At 48.9% G+C, this 15,860-nt stretch overlaps 1 protein-coding gene and 1 long non-coding RNA gene across 2 annotated transcripts in view; one reads left to right on the top strand and one right to left on the bottom strand.

The window, feature by feature from the left end:
• Positions 1-1,155: 1,155 nt before the first annotated feature.
• LOC147107273 (uncharacterized) lies at positions 1,156-7,345 on the bottom strand. The gene is made up of 3 exons (XR_015080760.1): positions 6,944-7,345; positions 4,412-4,608; positions 1,156-1,929 (listed from the first exon to the last, which is right to left on the bottom strand). It is a non-coding gene; the product is annotated as an uncharacterized LOC147107273 (long non-coding RNA).
• A 2,042-nt stretch (positions 7,346-9,387) lies between these two features.
• sms (spermine synthase) overlaps positions 9,388-15,860 on the top strand; it is a 71,684-nt gene continuing 65,211 nt past the window's right edge. Inside the window, exon 1 of the mRNA XM_086006146.1 lies at positions 9,388-9,491. Within this exon, the coding sequence (XP_085862272.1) occupies positions 9,446-9,491 (46 nt within the window). The 5' untranslated portion in view covers positions 9,388-9,445. The remainder of the gene's footprint in view (positions 9,492-15,860) is intronic.

Here is a 15,860-nt window from a genome sequence, read left to right as displayed (position 1 = left end):
AATCCAAAACTAATCCCACTGCCCCATTCTCTTCCCATAGCCCTGTATCAATCCAAAACTAATCCCACTGCCCCGCTCTCTCCCCATAGCCCTGTATCAATCCAAAACTAATCCCACTGCCCCGCTCTCTCCCCATAGCCCTGTATCAATCCAAAACTAATCCCACTGCCCCGCTCTCTCCCCATAGCCCTGTATCAATCCAAAACTAATCCCACTGCCCCGCTCTCTCCCCATAGCCCTGTATCAATCCAAAACTAATCCCACTGCCTCGCTCTCTCCCCATAGCCCTGTATCAATCCAAAACTAATCCCACTGCCCCACTCTCTCCCCATAGCCCTGTATCAATCCAAAACTAATCCCACTGCCCCGCTCTCTCCCCATAGCCCTGTATCAATCCAAAACTAATCCCACTGCCCCACTCTCTCCCCATAGCCCTGTATCAATCACAAACTAACCGCACTGCCTCGCTCTTCCCCCATAGACCTGTATCAATCCAAAACTAATCCCACTGCCCCATTCTCTTCCCATAGCCCTGTATCAATCCAAAACTAATCCCACTGCCCCATTCTCTTCCCATAGCCCTGTATCAATCCAAAACTAATCCCACTGCCCCATTCTCTTCCCATAGCCCTGTATCAATCCAAAACTAATCCCACTGCCCCATTCTCTTCCCATAGCCCTGTATCAATCCAAAACTAATCCCACTGCCCCGCTCTCTCCCCATAGCCCTGTATCAATCCAAAACTAATCCCACTGCCCCGCTCTCTCCCCATAGCCCTGTATCAATCACAAACTAACCCCACTGCCTCGCTCTCTCCCCATAGACCTGTATCAATCCAAAACTAATCCCACTGCCCCGCTCTCTCCCCATAGCCCTGTATCAATCCAAAACTAATCCCACTGCCCCGCTCTCTCCCCATAGCCCTGTATCAATCCAAAACTAATCCCACTGCCCCACTCTCTCCCCATTGCACTGTATCAATCCAAAACTAATCCCACTGCCCCACTCTCTTCCCATAGCCCTGTATCAATCCAAAACTAATCCCACTGCTCCACTCTCACCCCATTGCCCTGTATCAATCCCAAACTAATCCCACTGCCCCACTCTCTCCCCATAGCCCTGTATCAATCTAAAACTAATCTCACTGCCCCACTCTCTCCCCAAAGCCCTGTATCAATCCAAAACTAATCTCACTGCCCCGCTCTCTCCCCATTGCACTGTATTGATGTAAGCCCCCAAAGTGCGGACCAAGTGATATACAAGGTCGACATCACTAGCTTGTCGAAAGAAAGACAGAGCACTAATTGAAGTCAAAACGGTTTACTCAGGCCTGAGGAGAGCCTCCAAATCACGTCTGAATCGAACTCTAACAAGCTTCTCAAAGTCCACACAATTATACACATTTTCCAATCCCTCCTTCTTCAGAGATCAAATCGATTTAAAAGTTTATACATTAATCACTAACTAGGAGGGTCTAACTTATACAAAATAACCTATTGATGCGCTATCAATTACTCATAAAAGACAGAGTTAGAAGAGTAACTAAAGGCTTTTATTAACAACAGAATGGAGGTCTGCCTCGAGTGGTCGACCGGTCCAGGATACCAAGGGCTGGGGAGCAGTCACCTTTATACTAGGACCTGTGGGAGGAGTCAGCCGAGGCATGTCCAGGCATGTACACAGTGGAATACAAACAGGACAAACAGGAATACAAACAGTGGTTTACCACACCTATAACGTAAGTTTCACTTTTCACTGAAGGGACCTGTGGACCCTCTGATTTCTTGGAAATGAGTCATCAGGACATGTGATTTCTGAGAAATGAGTCATTCTCTCTCTTGACCACCAGTAAGTTTCGTTTTCCAGAAAAGGGTTATGTCAGTGTCTCTTTTTGTAAGTTTCACCTCTCTAAACTGGTATGGTCATTTCTGCAATTAAACATAGAATAATTAGTACACCTCATCTTTACACATTTTGCTGCCGCAATTGCGTTCTACTAAATGTGCCCTGTTACGCTCAATTTTAATCTTACTTCAGTATCAATCCAAAACTAATCCCACTGCCCCGCTCTCTCCCCATAGCCCTGTATCAATCCAAAACTAATCCCACTGCCCCGCTCTCTCCCCATAGCCCTGTATCAATCCAAAACTAATCCCACTGCCCCGCTCTCTCCCCATAGCCCTGTATCAATCCAAAACTAATCCCAGTGCCCCACTCTCTCCCCATAGCCCTGTATCAATCCAAAACTAATCTCACTGCCTCGCTCTCTCCCCATAGCCCTGTATCAATCCAAAACTAATCCCAGTGCCCCGCTCTCTCCCCATAGCCCTGTATCAATCCAAAACTAATCCCAGTGTCCCGCTCTCTCCCCATAGCCCTGTATCAATCCAAAACTAATCCCACTGCCCCGCTGTCCCCCCATAGCCCTGTATCAATCCAAAACTAATCCCACTGCCCCGCTCTCTCCCCATAGCCCTGTATCAATCCAAAACTAATCCCACTGCCCCGCTCTCTCTCCATAGCCCTGTATCAATCCAAAACTAATCCCACTGCCCCGCTCTCTCCCCATAGCCCTGTATCAATCCAAAACTAATCCCACTGCCCCGCTCTCTCCCCATAGCCCTGTATCAATCCAAAACTAATCCCACTGCCCCGCTCTCTCCCCATAGCCCTGTATCAATCCAAAACTAATCCCACTGCCTCGTTCTCTCCCCATAGCCCTGTATCAATCCAAAACTAATCCCACTGCCCCATTCTCTTCCCATAGCCCTGTATCAATCCAAAACTAATCCCACTGCCCCGCTCTCTCCCCATAGCCCTGTATCAATCCAAAACTAATCCCACTGCCCCGCTCTCTCCCCATAGCCCTGTATCAATCCAAAACTAATCCCACTGCCCCGCTCTCTCCCCATAGCCCTGTATCAATCCAAAACTAATCCCACTGCCCCGCTCTCTCCCCATAGCCCTGTATCAATCACAAACTAACCGCACTGCCTCGCTCTTCCCCCATAGACCTGTATCAATCCAAAACTAATCCCACTGCCCCATTCTCTTCCCATAGCCCTGTATCAATCCAAAACTAATCCCACTGCCCCATTCTCTTCCCATAGCCCTGTATCAATCCAAAACTAATCCCACTGCCCCATTCTCTTCCCATAGCCCTGTATCAATCCAAAACTAATCCCACTGCCCCGCTCTCTCCCCATAGCCCTGTATCAATCCAAAACTAATCCCACTGCCCCGCTCTCTCCCCATAGCCCTGTATCAATCACAAACTAACCCCACTGCCTCGCTCTCTCCCCATAGACCTGTATCAATCCAAAACTAATCCCACTGCCCCGCTCTCTCCCCATAGCCCTGTATCAATCCAAAACTAATCCCACTGCCCCGCTCTCTCCCCATAGCCCTGTATCAATCCAAAACTAATCCCACTGCCCCACTCTCTCCCCATTGCACTGTATCAATCCAAAACTAATCCCACTGCCCCACTCTCTTCCCATAGCCCTGTATCAATCCAAAACTAATCCCACTGCTCCACTCTCACCCCATTGCCCTGTATCAATCCCAAACTAATCCCACTGCCCCACTCTCTCCCCATAGCCCTGTATCAATCTAAAACTAATCCCACTGCCCCACTCTCTCCCCAAAGCCCTGTATCAATCCCAAACTAATCCCACTGCCCCACTCTCTCCCCATAGCCCTGTATCAATCTAAAACTAATCCCACTGCCCCACTCTCTCCCCAAAGCCCTGTATCAATCCCAAACTAATCCCACTGCCCCACTCTCTCCCCATAGCCCTGTATCAATCTAAAACTAATCTCACTGCCCCACTCTCTCCCCAAAGCCCTGTATCAATCCAAAACTAATCTCACTGCCCCGCTCTCTCCCCATTGCACTGTATTGATGTAAGCCCCCAAAGTGCGGACCAAGTGATATACAAGGTCGACATCACTAGCTTGTCGAAAGAAAGACAGAGCACTAATTGAAGTCAAAACGGTTTACTCAGGCCTGAGGAGAGCCTCCAAATCACGTCTGAATCGAACTCTAACAAGCTTCTCAAAGTCCACACAATTATACACATTTTCCAATCCCTCCTTCTTCAGAGATCAAATCGATTTAAAAGTTTATACATTAATCACTAACTAGGAGGGTCTAACTTATACAAAATAACCTATTGATGCGCTATCAATTACTCATAAAAGACAGAGTTAGAAGAGTAACTAAAGGCTTTTATTAACAACAGAATGGAGGTCTGCCTCGAGTGGTCGACCGGTCCAGGATACCAAGGGCTGGGGAGCAGTCACCTTTATACTAGGACCTGTGGGAGGAGTCAGCCGAGGCATGTCCAGGCATGTACACAGTGGAATACAAACAGGACAAACAGGAATACAAACAGTGGTTTACCACACCTATAACGTAAGTTTCACTTTTCACTGAAGGGACCTCTGGACCCTCTGATTTCTTGGAAATGAGTCATCAGGACATGTGATTTCTGAGAAATGAGTCATTCTCTCTCTTGACCACCAGTAAGTTTCGTTTTCCAGAAAAGGGTTATGTCAGTGTCTCTTTTTGTAAGTTTCACCTCTCTAAACTGGTATGGTCATTTCTGCAATTAAACATAGAATAATTAGTACACCTCATCTTTACACATTTTGCTGCCGCAATTGCGTTCTACTAAATGTGCCCTGTTACGCTCAATTTTAATCTTACTTCAGTATCAATCCAAAACTAATCCCACTGCCCCGCTCTCTCCCCATAGCCTTGTATCAATCCAAAACTAATCCCACTGCCCCGCTCTCTCCCCATAGCCCTGTATCAATCCAAAACTAATCCCACTGCCCCGCTCTCTCCCCATAGCCCTGTATCAATCCAAAACTAATCCCAGTGCCCCACTCTCTCCCCATAGCCCTGTATCAATCCAAAACTAATCTCACTGCCTCGCTCTCTCCCCATAGCCCTGTATCAATCCAAAACTAATCCCAGTGCCCCGCTCTCTCCCCATAGCCCTGTATCAATCCAAAACTAATCCCAGTGTCCCGCTCTCTCCCCATAGCCCTGTATCAATCCAAAACTAATCCCACTGCCCCGCTGTCCCCCCATAGCCCTGTATCAATCCAAAACTAATCCCACTGCCCCGCTCTCTCCCCATAGCCCTGTATCAATCCAAAACTAATCCCACTGCCCCGCTCTCTCTCCATAGCCCTGTATCAATCCAAAACTAATCCCACTGCCTCGTTCTCTCCCCATAGCCCTGTATCAATCCAAAACTAATCCCACTGCCCCATTCTCTTCCCATAGCCCTGTATCAATCCAAAACTAATCCCACTGCCCCGCTCTCTCCCCATAGCCCTGTATCAATCCAAAACTAATCCCACTGCCCCGCTCTCTCCCCATAGCCCTGTATCAATCCAAAACTAATCCCACTGCCCCGCTCTCTCCCCATAGCCCTGTATCAATCCAAAACTAATCCCACTGCCCCGCTCTCTCCCCATAGCCCTGTATCAATCCAAAACTAATCCCACTGCCTCGCTCTCTCCCCATAGCCCTGTATCAATCCAAAACTAATCCCACTGCCCCACTCTCTCCCCATAGCCCTGTATCAATCCAAAACTAATCCCACTGCCCCGCTCTCTCCCCATAGCCCTGTATCAATCCAAAACTAATCCCACTGCCCCGCTCTCTCCCCATAGCCCTGTATCAATCACAAACTAACCGCACTGCCTCGCTCTTCCCCCATAGACCTGTATCAATCCAAAACTAATCCCACTGCCCCATTCTCTTCCCATAGCCCTGTATCAATCCAAAACTAATCCCACTGCCCCATTCTCTTCCCATAGCCCTGTATCAATCCAAAACTAATCCCACTGCCCCATTCTCTTCCCATAGCCCTGTATCAATCCAAAACTAATCCCACTGCCCCGCTCTCTCCCCATAGCCCTGTATCAATCCAAAACTAATCCCACTGCCCCGCTCTCTCCCCATAGCCCTGTATCAATCACAAACTAACCCCACTGCCTCGCTCTCTCCCCATAGACCTGTATCAATCCAAAACTAATCCCACTGCCCCGCTCTCTCCCCATAGCCCTGTATCAATCCAAAACTAATCCCACTGCCCCGCTCTCTCCCCATAGCCCTGTATCAATCCAAAACTAATCCCACTGCCCCACTCTCTCCCCATTGCACTGTATCAATCCAAAACTAATCCCACTGCCCCACTCTCTTCCCATAGCCCTGTATCAATCCAAAACTAATCCCACTGCTCCACTCTCACCCCATTGCCCTGTATCAATCCCAAACTAATCCCACTGCCCCACTCTCTCCCCATAGCCCTGTATCAATCTAAAACTAATCTCACTGCCCCACTCTCTCCCCAAAGCCCTGTATCAATCCAAAACTAATCTCACTGCCCCGCTCTCTCCCCATTGCACTGTATTGATGTAAGCCCCCAAAGTGCGGACCAAGTGATATACAAGGTCGACATCACTAGCTTGTCGAAAGAAAGACAGAGCACTAATTGAAGTCAAAACGGTTTACTCAGGCCTGAGGAGAGCCTCCAAATCACGTCTGAATCGAACTCTAACAAGCTTCTCAAAGTCCACACAATTATACACATTTTCCAATCCCTCCTTCTTCAGAGATCAAATCGATTTAAAAGTTTATACATTAATCACTAACTAGGAGGGTCTAACTTATACAAAATAACCTATTGATGCGCTATCAATTACTCATAAAAGACAGAGTTAGAAGAGTAACTAAAGGCTTTTATTAACAACAGAATGGAGGTCTGCCTCGAGTGGTCGACCGGTCCAGGATACCAAGGGCTGGGGAGCAGTCACCTTTATACTAGGACCTGTGGGAGGAGTCAGCCGAGGCATGTCCAGGCATGTACACAGTGGAATACAAACAGGACAAACAGGAATACAAACAGTGGTTTACCACACCTATAACGTAAGTTTCACTTTTCACTGAAGGGACCTCTGGACCCTCTGATTTCTTGGAAATGAGTCATCAGGACATGTGATTTCTGAGAAATGAGTCATTCTCTCTCTTGACCACCAGTAAGTTTCGTTTTCCAGAAAAGGGTTATGTCAGTGTCTCTTTTTGTAAGTTTCACCTCTCTAAACTGGTATGGTCATTTCTGCAATTAAACATAGAATAATTAGTACACCTCATCTTTACACATTTTGCTGCCGCAATTGCGTTCTACTAAATGTGCCCTGTTACGCTCAATTTTAATCTTACTTCAGTATCAATCCAAAACTAATCCCACTGCCCCGCTCTCTCCCCATAGCCCTGTATCAATCCAAAACTAATCCCACTGCCCCGCTCTCTCCCCATAGCCCTGTATCAATCCAAAACTAATCCCACTGCCCCGCTCTCTCCCCATAGCCCTGTATCAATCCAAAACTAATCCCAGTGCCCCACTCTCTCCCCATAGCCCTGTATCAATCCAAAACTAATCTCACTGCCTCGCTCTCTCCCCATAGCCCTGTATCAATCCAAAACTAATCCCAGTGCCCCGCTCTCTCCCCATAGCCCTGTATCAATCCAAAACTAATCCCAGTGTCCCGCTCTCTCCCCATAGCCCTGTATCAATCCAAAACTAATCCCACTGCCCCGCTGTCCCCCCATAGCCCTGTATCAATCCAAAACTAATCCCACTGCCCCGCTCTCTCCCCATAGCCCTGTATCAATCCAAAACTAATCCCACTGCCCCGCTCTCTCTCCATAGCCCTGTATCAATCCAAAACTAATCCCACTGCCCCGCTCTCTCCCCATAGCCCTGTATCAATCCAAAACTAATCCCACTGCCCCGCTCTCTCCCCATAGCCCTGTATCAATCCAAAACTAATCCCACTGCCCCGCTCTCTCCCCATAGCCCTGTATCAATCCAAAACTAATCCCACTGCCTCGTTCTCTCCCCATAGCCCTGTATCAATCCAAAACTAATCCCACTGCCCCACTCTCTCCCCATAGCCCTGTATCAATCCAAAACTAATCCCACTGCCCCGCTCTCTCCCCATAGCCCTGTATCAATCCAAAACTAATCCCACTGCCCCGCTCTCTCCCCATAGCCCTGTATCAATCACAAACTAACCGCACTGCCTCGCTCTTTCCCCATAGACCTGTATCAATCCAAAACTAATCCCACTGCCCCATTCTCTTCCCATAGCCCTGTATCAATCCAAAACTAATCCCACTGCCCCATTCTCTTCCCATAGCCCTGTATCAATCCAAAACTAATCCCACTGCCCCGCTCTCTCCCCATAGCCCTGTATCAATCCAAAACTAATCCCACTGCCCCGCTCTCTCCCCATAGCCCTGTATCAATCCAAAACTAATCCCACTGCCCCGCTCTCTCCCCATAGCCCTGTATCAATCCAAAACTAATCCCACTGCCCCACTCTCTCCCCATAGCCCTGTATCAATCCAAAACTAATCCCACTGCCTCGCTCTCTCCCCATAGCCCTGTATCAATCCAAAACTAATCCCACTGCCCCACTCTCTCCCCATAGCCCTGTATCAATCCAAAACTAATCCCACTGCCCCGCTCTCTCCCCATAGCCCTGTATCAATCCAAAACTAATCCCACTGCCCCGCTCTCTCCCCATAGCCCTGTATCAATCACAAACTAACCGCACTGCCTCGCTCTTTCCCCATAGACCTGTATCAATCCAAAACTAATCCCACTGCCCCATTCTCTTCCCATAGCCCTGTATCAATCCAAAACTAATCCCACTGCCCCATTCTCTTCCCATAGCCCTGTATCAATCCAAAACTAATCCCACTGCCCCATTCTCTTCCCATAGCCCTGTATCAATCCAAAACTAATCCCACTGCCCCGCTCTCTCCCCATAGCCCTGTATCAATCCAAAACTAATCCCACTGCCCCGCTCTCTCCCCATAGCCCTGTATCAATCACAAACTAACCGCACTGCCTCGCTCTTTCCCCATAGACCTGTATCAATCCAAAACTAATCCCACTGCCCCATTCTCTTCCCATAGCCCTGTATCAATCCAAAACTAATCCCACTGCCCCATTCTCTTCCCATAGCCCTGTATCAATCCAAAACTAATCCCACTGCCCCATTCTCTTCCCATAGCCCTGTATCAATCCAAAACTAATCCCACTGCCCCGCTCTCTCCCCATAGCCCTGTATCAATCCAAAACTAATCCCACTGCCCCGCTCTCTCCCCATAGCCCTGTATCAATCCAAAACTAATCCCACTGCCCCGCTCTCTCCCCATAGCCCTGTATCAATCACAAACTAACCCCTGGCCCCTCCCCCGGTGAGTCCCCTGGCCCCTCCCCCGGTGAGTGTCCCGGCCCCTCCCCCTGTGGGCCCCCCTGGCCCCGCCCCCTGTGATGCCCTGGCTCCGCCCCCTGCGGCGCATGCGCTGTGAGTGTCGGGCAGCGGGCGGGATGGCCAGGAGCTCGAGCCATGGCCGTCCAACAGCACGTCCTCGACTTCTGCCTCTCGGCACCAGGTGAGTCCGGCCCGAGGCTCCCGCCAGGCAGCGTCTCACAGGCCCCGCGGGCGGGCGGCCGCACTCACTCACTCTGCCCGCCCGGGGGGTTGGCGGCTGAGCTCGGCGGGCCGGGCCAGGCCAGGGGGAGGAGGCTGGGAGCGCGGTCCGCGAGGGTTCGGGGAGGTGTGGGCCGGGCCTAGTCAGCCGGCTGGGTCCTGTGAGTGAGAGGCCGCCCCGCGCTCCGGGCTGGCCGCAGGCCGGGCTCCCGATCAGTGTGAGCCCCCGTCCCGCTCCCGCTCTGCATCACCGCAGCACTGGCCGTGCCTGAGCGGCCCCGGCCCGGCCTCGCCTTGATGGTTGCCGTCCCCACTGCCCTGGTGTTCGCGTCCCTGTCCCGAGAGGAATCCCATGCTGTGCCTTGCCATGAGGAGTCCCAGGACTGGACAGGCTAGATGCAGGAAGGATGTTCCCGATGGCGGGGGAGTCCAGAACTAGGGGTCACAGTCTAAGGATAAGGGGCAAGCCATTTAGGACAGAGATGAGGAGGAATTTCTTCACCCAGAGAGTGGTGAACCTGTGGAATTCTCTACCACAGAAGGCAATTGAGGCCAATTCATTAAAAATATATTCAAGAAGGAGTTGGATATATTTCTTAAGGCTCAAGGGGTATTCCTGGGCTCAAGCCCTGTTCCTGGGACTAGGGACAGGGTCACTGGCAAGGCTTGGAAGCTAAGCAGAGCCAGGCTTGGTTAGTACCTGGAGGGGTGACCATCAGGGAAGACCAGGTGCAGAAGGTCACGGAAGGAGCCCCGAGGAGGGGCGGTTGGTGAGAAGGTCACGGAAGGAGGAGCGGCTGGTGAGCAGGCCCGGGCGTTGGGCTGAAGATTGTCGGACAGGAGGAATGGTGGAAATGGAATGGCGGCGCGCACCGACGCAGCGGCTTTGCTTCTCCCAGTCATGGGAGCTTGCAAGATCACATTTCGTTGTTCATGTACTTGTGCAATGACAAAGTTGAATTATTATTATTAAAATTATGGGGAGAAAGCAGGGACAGGGTACTGAATTTGGATGATCAGCCATGATCGCATTGAATGGCGGAGCAGGCTCGAGGGGCCGAATGGCCGACTCCTGCTCCTATCTTCTATGTTTCTATGAATCCCGTCCCGTGAAGAATCTCATGTTGTGCTTTGCCACGAGGAATCCCGTCCCGTGAAGAATCTCGTGCTTTGCCATGAGGAATTCCACCCCGTGAAGAATCTCGTGCTGTGCTTTGACATGAGGGATCCCGTCCCATCCCAAGAGGAATCCTGTCCCGTGAAGAATCTCATGTTGTGAGGAATCCCATCCCATGTGGAATCGCGTCCCTTGAGGAATCCCATCTATCCCATGAGATGTCTCCTCCATCCCATGAGGAATCCCATCCTGTGTTGTCCCAGACCAAGAGGCACCTCGTCCCATGAGGAATCCCATCCTGTGCCATCCCGTCAGTAATCCAGTGCCATCTCATGAGGAATTAGGAGGGGTGACTAAAAGCTTGGTGAGAGATAAATTTCAAGGAGAGGGGCAGAGAGAGAGGCGGCAAGGTTTAGGGAGGGACTTGCAGAGATTAGGACCTAGATTACTGAAGGCACTGCTGCCAATGGTGGGGCGAAGACAGGATAGTGTGAGTGTGCTGGAATCTTGGTTTGGTTTCTGCTCTGCAGTTGGTGTGAGCTTTGCTGGGAAGAGTTGACAGTTTTATTCTTCTGTTGACATCAGTGGGAGTGGGTGCAATTGTCAGCAGTACATCTGAAACTGGCATTGGGTCAACATTTACCTATGCTTACTTGTAGAGTGGCTAATATTTTGGAACTCTGGTTGTAAATAATTGCGTTGTACTTCATTTGAAAAGACGCAAATTGAAGTTCCCCAATGCCTGTGTGTGTGAATATACCACCTATTATTACAATGAGTGTTAACAACCAGAAAAGCCCCCCATCTCTACTCAATACCTGGTGTTTGCCATATTAGCTGACTTCATCGGAGATGGAAATAGAAGTATTACAGTTGGCCTTAACTGAGGGGGGAAACGATTTAGTTAAGGTTAGTTATCAAGAGATGCCACCTCTCTTTGAAAGAGCCAGTGGTTGGGATTGAAATGTTTTTGTAAGATTATCACCACGTACCATGAAGTTGGGTTTACAGAAGTCACTAGATAATGTTGATCTTTAAAGATATTGATTGCTTGCATGAAAGGCTATATCCAACCAAACACAGTTAGGGGCCTTCACTTTTTTTGAACTTTCTCTTTTATTAAGGATAGCTTTTATATTTTTATCCTAGTGCCCATCTAGTATTTTAAATACACTTTAGTAAAGCAACATGTATAATAAGCAGCTACTAACTTGTTGGAACTACTGTAGTGGTTGGGATAAAAGATTAGAAAGTTTGAAGCAACTACAACCATTATTTATGGTTTATTTGCCCAACTGTAAATAAAAGCCCCAAAAATAAGTTGGAAGCCTGCTACTTAGCGCAATTTTTTTTTGTATGCTGGATGATCTTGTGGCTTTGCTCGTGGGTAACCTGGGGCCTCGAGCCCTGTTCTGGCTGCAGATCAAACGGGCCCTGTCGCAGATCCAAAAGCTTTGAGTCATAGGCGCCAGAAGGCCATTCAGCCCCTCAAGCCTATTCTGGCATTCAATTAGATTATGGTTGATCTGTACCTCACCTTCATTTTCCTGCCTTTGTTCCATATCCCTTTATAAATAGACTCGCCTGTTTACAATCATTCCCCTGAATGTGATACCACGCCTTGCAACATTTGCATCTGGTTCATGAAATGCACCTGTAATGAGCAGCTGCAGCATGTTCCCTACATTCAGAATATTATAGGCAAGCACGATGTCCTGGCCAATATTTATCCTTCAACCAACATCACAAAAACATTATCGCATTGCTGTTTGTGGCACCTTACTGTGTGGAAATTGGCTGCCGTGTTTCCTACATTCTAACAGTGACTACACTTCAAAAGTAGGTCATTGGCTTTGAGACATCTTGAGGTTGTGAAAGGCACTGTATCCGTTTTAAAATGTTTTATTTAGTCACGGCGATATATTTCCAAGTCAGACTGATGTGACTTGGAAGGGAACTTGGAGGTGGTGGTGTTCCCATGTGCCTGCTGCCCTTGTCCTTCTAGGTGGTCGAGGTCATGGGTTTGGGAGGTGCTGCCGAAGAAGCCTTGGTGAGTTGCTGCAGTGCATCTTGTAGATGGTCCACACTGTGTCGGTGGTGGAAGTAGTGAATGCGTAAGGTGGTGGATCGGGTGTCGATCAAGCAGACTACTTTCTCCTGGATGGTGTTGAGCATATTGAGTGTTGTTGGAGCTGCACTCATCCAGGCAAGTGGAGAGTATTCCATCACACTCCTGACTTGTGCCTTGTAGGTGGTGAAAAGGCTTTGGGGAGTCAGGTGGTGAGACACTTGCTGCAGAATACCCAGCCTGTGACCTGCTCTTGTAGCCATAGGATTTGTGTGGCTGGTCCAGTTTCTGGTCAGTGGTGACTCCCCCTCCCAGGATGTTGATGGTGGGAGATTCAACGATTGTAATGCCATTGAATGTCAAAGGGAGGTGGTTAGACTTTCTTGTTGGAGGTGGTCATTGCCTGCCACTTGTGTGGTACGAATGTTACTTGCCAAGCCTGGATGTTGATCAGGTCTTGCATGTGGGCAAGGACTGCTTCATTATCTGAGGAATTGCGAATGGAACTGAACACTGTGCAATCATCAGCGATCATCCCCACTTCTAATCTTATGATGGAGGGAAGGTCATTGATGAACCAGCTGAAGATGGTTGGGCCTCGGACATTGCCCTGAGGAACTCCTGCAGCAATGTCCTGGGGTTGAGAGGATTGACCTCCAACAACCACAGCCATCTTCCTTTGTGCTGGGTATGACTACAGCCAGTGGAGAGTTTTCCCCCTGATCCCCATTGAATTTAATTTTACTAGGGCTCCTTGATGCCACACTCAGTCAAATGCTACCTTGATGTCAAGAGCAGTAACTCTCACCTCTCCTCTGGAAATCAGCTCTTTTGTCCATCTTTGGACCAAGGCTGTAATGAGGTCTGGACTCGAGTGGTCCTGGTGGAACCCAAACTGAGCATCGGTGAGCAGGTTATGCAAGTCTTTCTTTTATTGGTGAGTAAGTGCCACCTGATAGCATTGTCGACAACACCTTCCATTACTTTGATGTTTGAGAGGAGGCTGATGGGGCAGTATTTGGCTGGATTGGATTTCTCCTGCTTTTTGTGGGCAAGACATACCTGGGCAGTTTTCCACTTTGTCGGGTAGATGCCAGCGTTGTAGCTGTACTGGAACAGCTTGTCTCGAGGCGCAGCTAGTTCTGGAGCACGACAGCCGGGATGTTGATGGGGCCATAGCCTTTCCTGTATCCAGTGCGCTCAGCTATTTCTTGATATCACGTGGAGTGAATTTAATTGACTGAAGAGTGGCATCTACGATGGTGGGGACCTTGGGAGGAGGCCTAGATGGATCATCCATTCAACACTTCTGGCTGAAGATGGTTGCGCCTTGACTTGCTTCAGCCTTGACTTTTGCACTCGTGCTGGGCTCCACCATCGTTGAGGATGGGGATGTTCATGGAGCCTCCTCCTCCCCTTGGTTGTTTAATTGTCCACCACCATTCACAACTGGATGTGGCAGAACTGTAGAGCTTTGATCTGATCCGTTGATTGTGGGCTCACTTAGCCCTGTCTGTAGCATGCTGCTTCCGCTGTTTAGCATGCATGTAGTCCTGTTTTTTTATAGCTGCCCCAGGTTGGCACCTCATTTTTAGGTCCACTTGGTGCTGCTCCTGGCATGCTCTTCTACACTCCTTTATTGAGCCAGGGTTGGTCCCCTGGCTTGATGGTAATGGTAGAGTGAGGGATATGCCGGGCCATGAGGTTATAGATTGTGGTGGAATACAATTCTGCTGCTGCTGATGGCCCACAGCGCCTCATGGATGCCCAGTTTTGAGCTGCTAGATCTGTTCTGAATCTATCCCATTTAGCACGGTGGTAGTGCCACACAACACGATGGAGGGTGTCCTCAGAAGGACTGTGCACTGGTCACTCCTACCAATACTGTCAGGGACACCTCTATTGAGATGGTAATGGCAGAGTCTGGGACGTTGGCTAAAAGATATGATGCTGTGAGTTTGACTATGTCACGCTGTTGCTTGACTAGTCTGTGGGGCAGCTCTTCCAATTTGGCACAAGCCCCCAGTTGTTAGTGAGGAGGACTTTGCAGGGTCAACTGGGCTGGGTGTGCCGCTGTGACCTGTTCGAATCTAGGCCTAGGTCGGTGCTGGGTGGTCCGTACAGTTTTATTATTGTATTTTTTTGTAACAGTTTATTACAACTGAGTGGCTTGCTCGGCCATTTCAGAGGGCAGTTAAGAGTCAACCACTAATACAAAAGCTGTGGGTCTGGAGTCACATATCGGCCAGACCGGGTCAGGGTGGCAGATTTCCTTCCCTAAAGGACATTAGTGAACCAGATGGGTTTTGACAACAATCTGATAGCTTCATGGTCACCGTTACTGATACTAGCTTTTTAATTCCAGAATTATTGAAGTCAAATTCACAACTGCCAATGGTGGGATTTGGACTCCCATCTCTATTACTAGTCCAGTAACATAACCACTAAACTACCCGTAACACAAGACTCGCTTCAAACATGGATTGCTCAGTCTTATGTCCCAGTACTATTTGGGACAGTGCTGCTGCTGTAACCCTGGTAATGGTTGACCTTATTCACTGCGAGATGGTTAAAAAAAGTGTAAATCTCCCTTCAGGACCTTGGTAGGCCTGCCAAACTTTCACCAAGAAATGACGTGTAAACAGGCCTGTTTTTGTACTCTCAGCCCCCAACTGTAAGAATTGGTAACCCACCTCTACTTTCATGGATATGGATTCTGCCAACACCATTTTGATTAGGGACTCCCTTGAGACCATTACCTAACAAAAAAAATCTAGCAATCGCAGTCTTGAAAATTTCAGTTGACCCAGCAACCACAGCCTCTTGGAGAGAGTTCCAGATTTCCACAAGCCTTTATATGAAAAAGTGCTTCCTGATTTCACTCTTGAATGGCCTAGCGCTAATTTTAAGATCATGCCCTCTTGTTCTGGATTCCCCGCCAGAGGAAATAGTTTCTCTCTCTCCCTTTATCATTTTAAATACCTCGATTAGATCACCCCTCAACCTTCCAAACTCAAAGAAATACAAGCCAAGTTTATGCAGCCTGTCATAATTTAACCCTTAAAGCCCTGCTAATATTCTGGTGAACCTGCGCTGTACCCCCTCCAAGGCAAATACAACTTTTGAGGTTCAGTCCCCAAACCTGA

This window comes from Somniosus microcephalus, chromosome 14, assembly GCF_052327205.1.
Source record: "Somniosus microcephalus isolate GS21.2 chromosome 14, FLI_Smic_1.0, whole genome shotgun sequence".
Taxonomy (NCBI): Eukaryota; Metazoa; Chordata; class Chondrichthyes; order Squaliformes; family Somniosidae; genus Somniosus; species Somniosus microcephalus.
The sequence above is the reverse complement of the archived record's forward strand: the minus strand, read 5'-3'. Positions and strand labels throughout refer to the sequence as shown.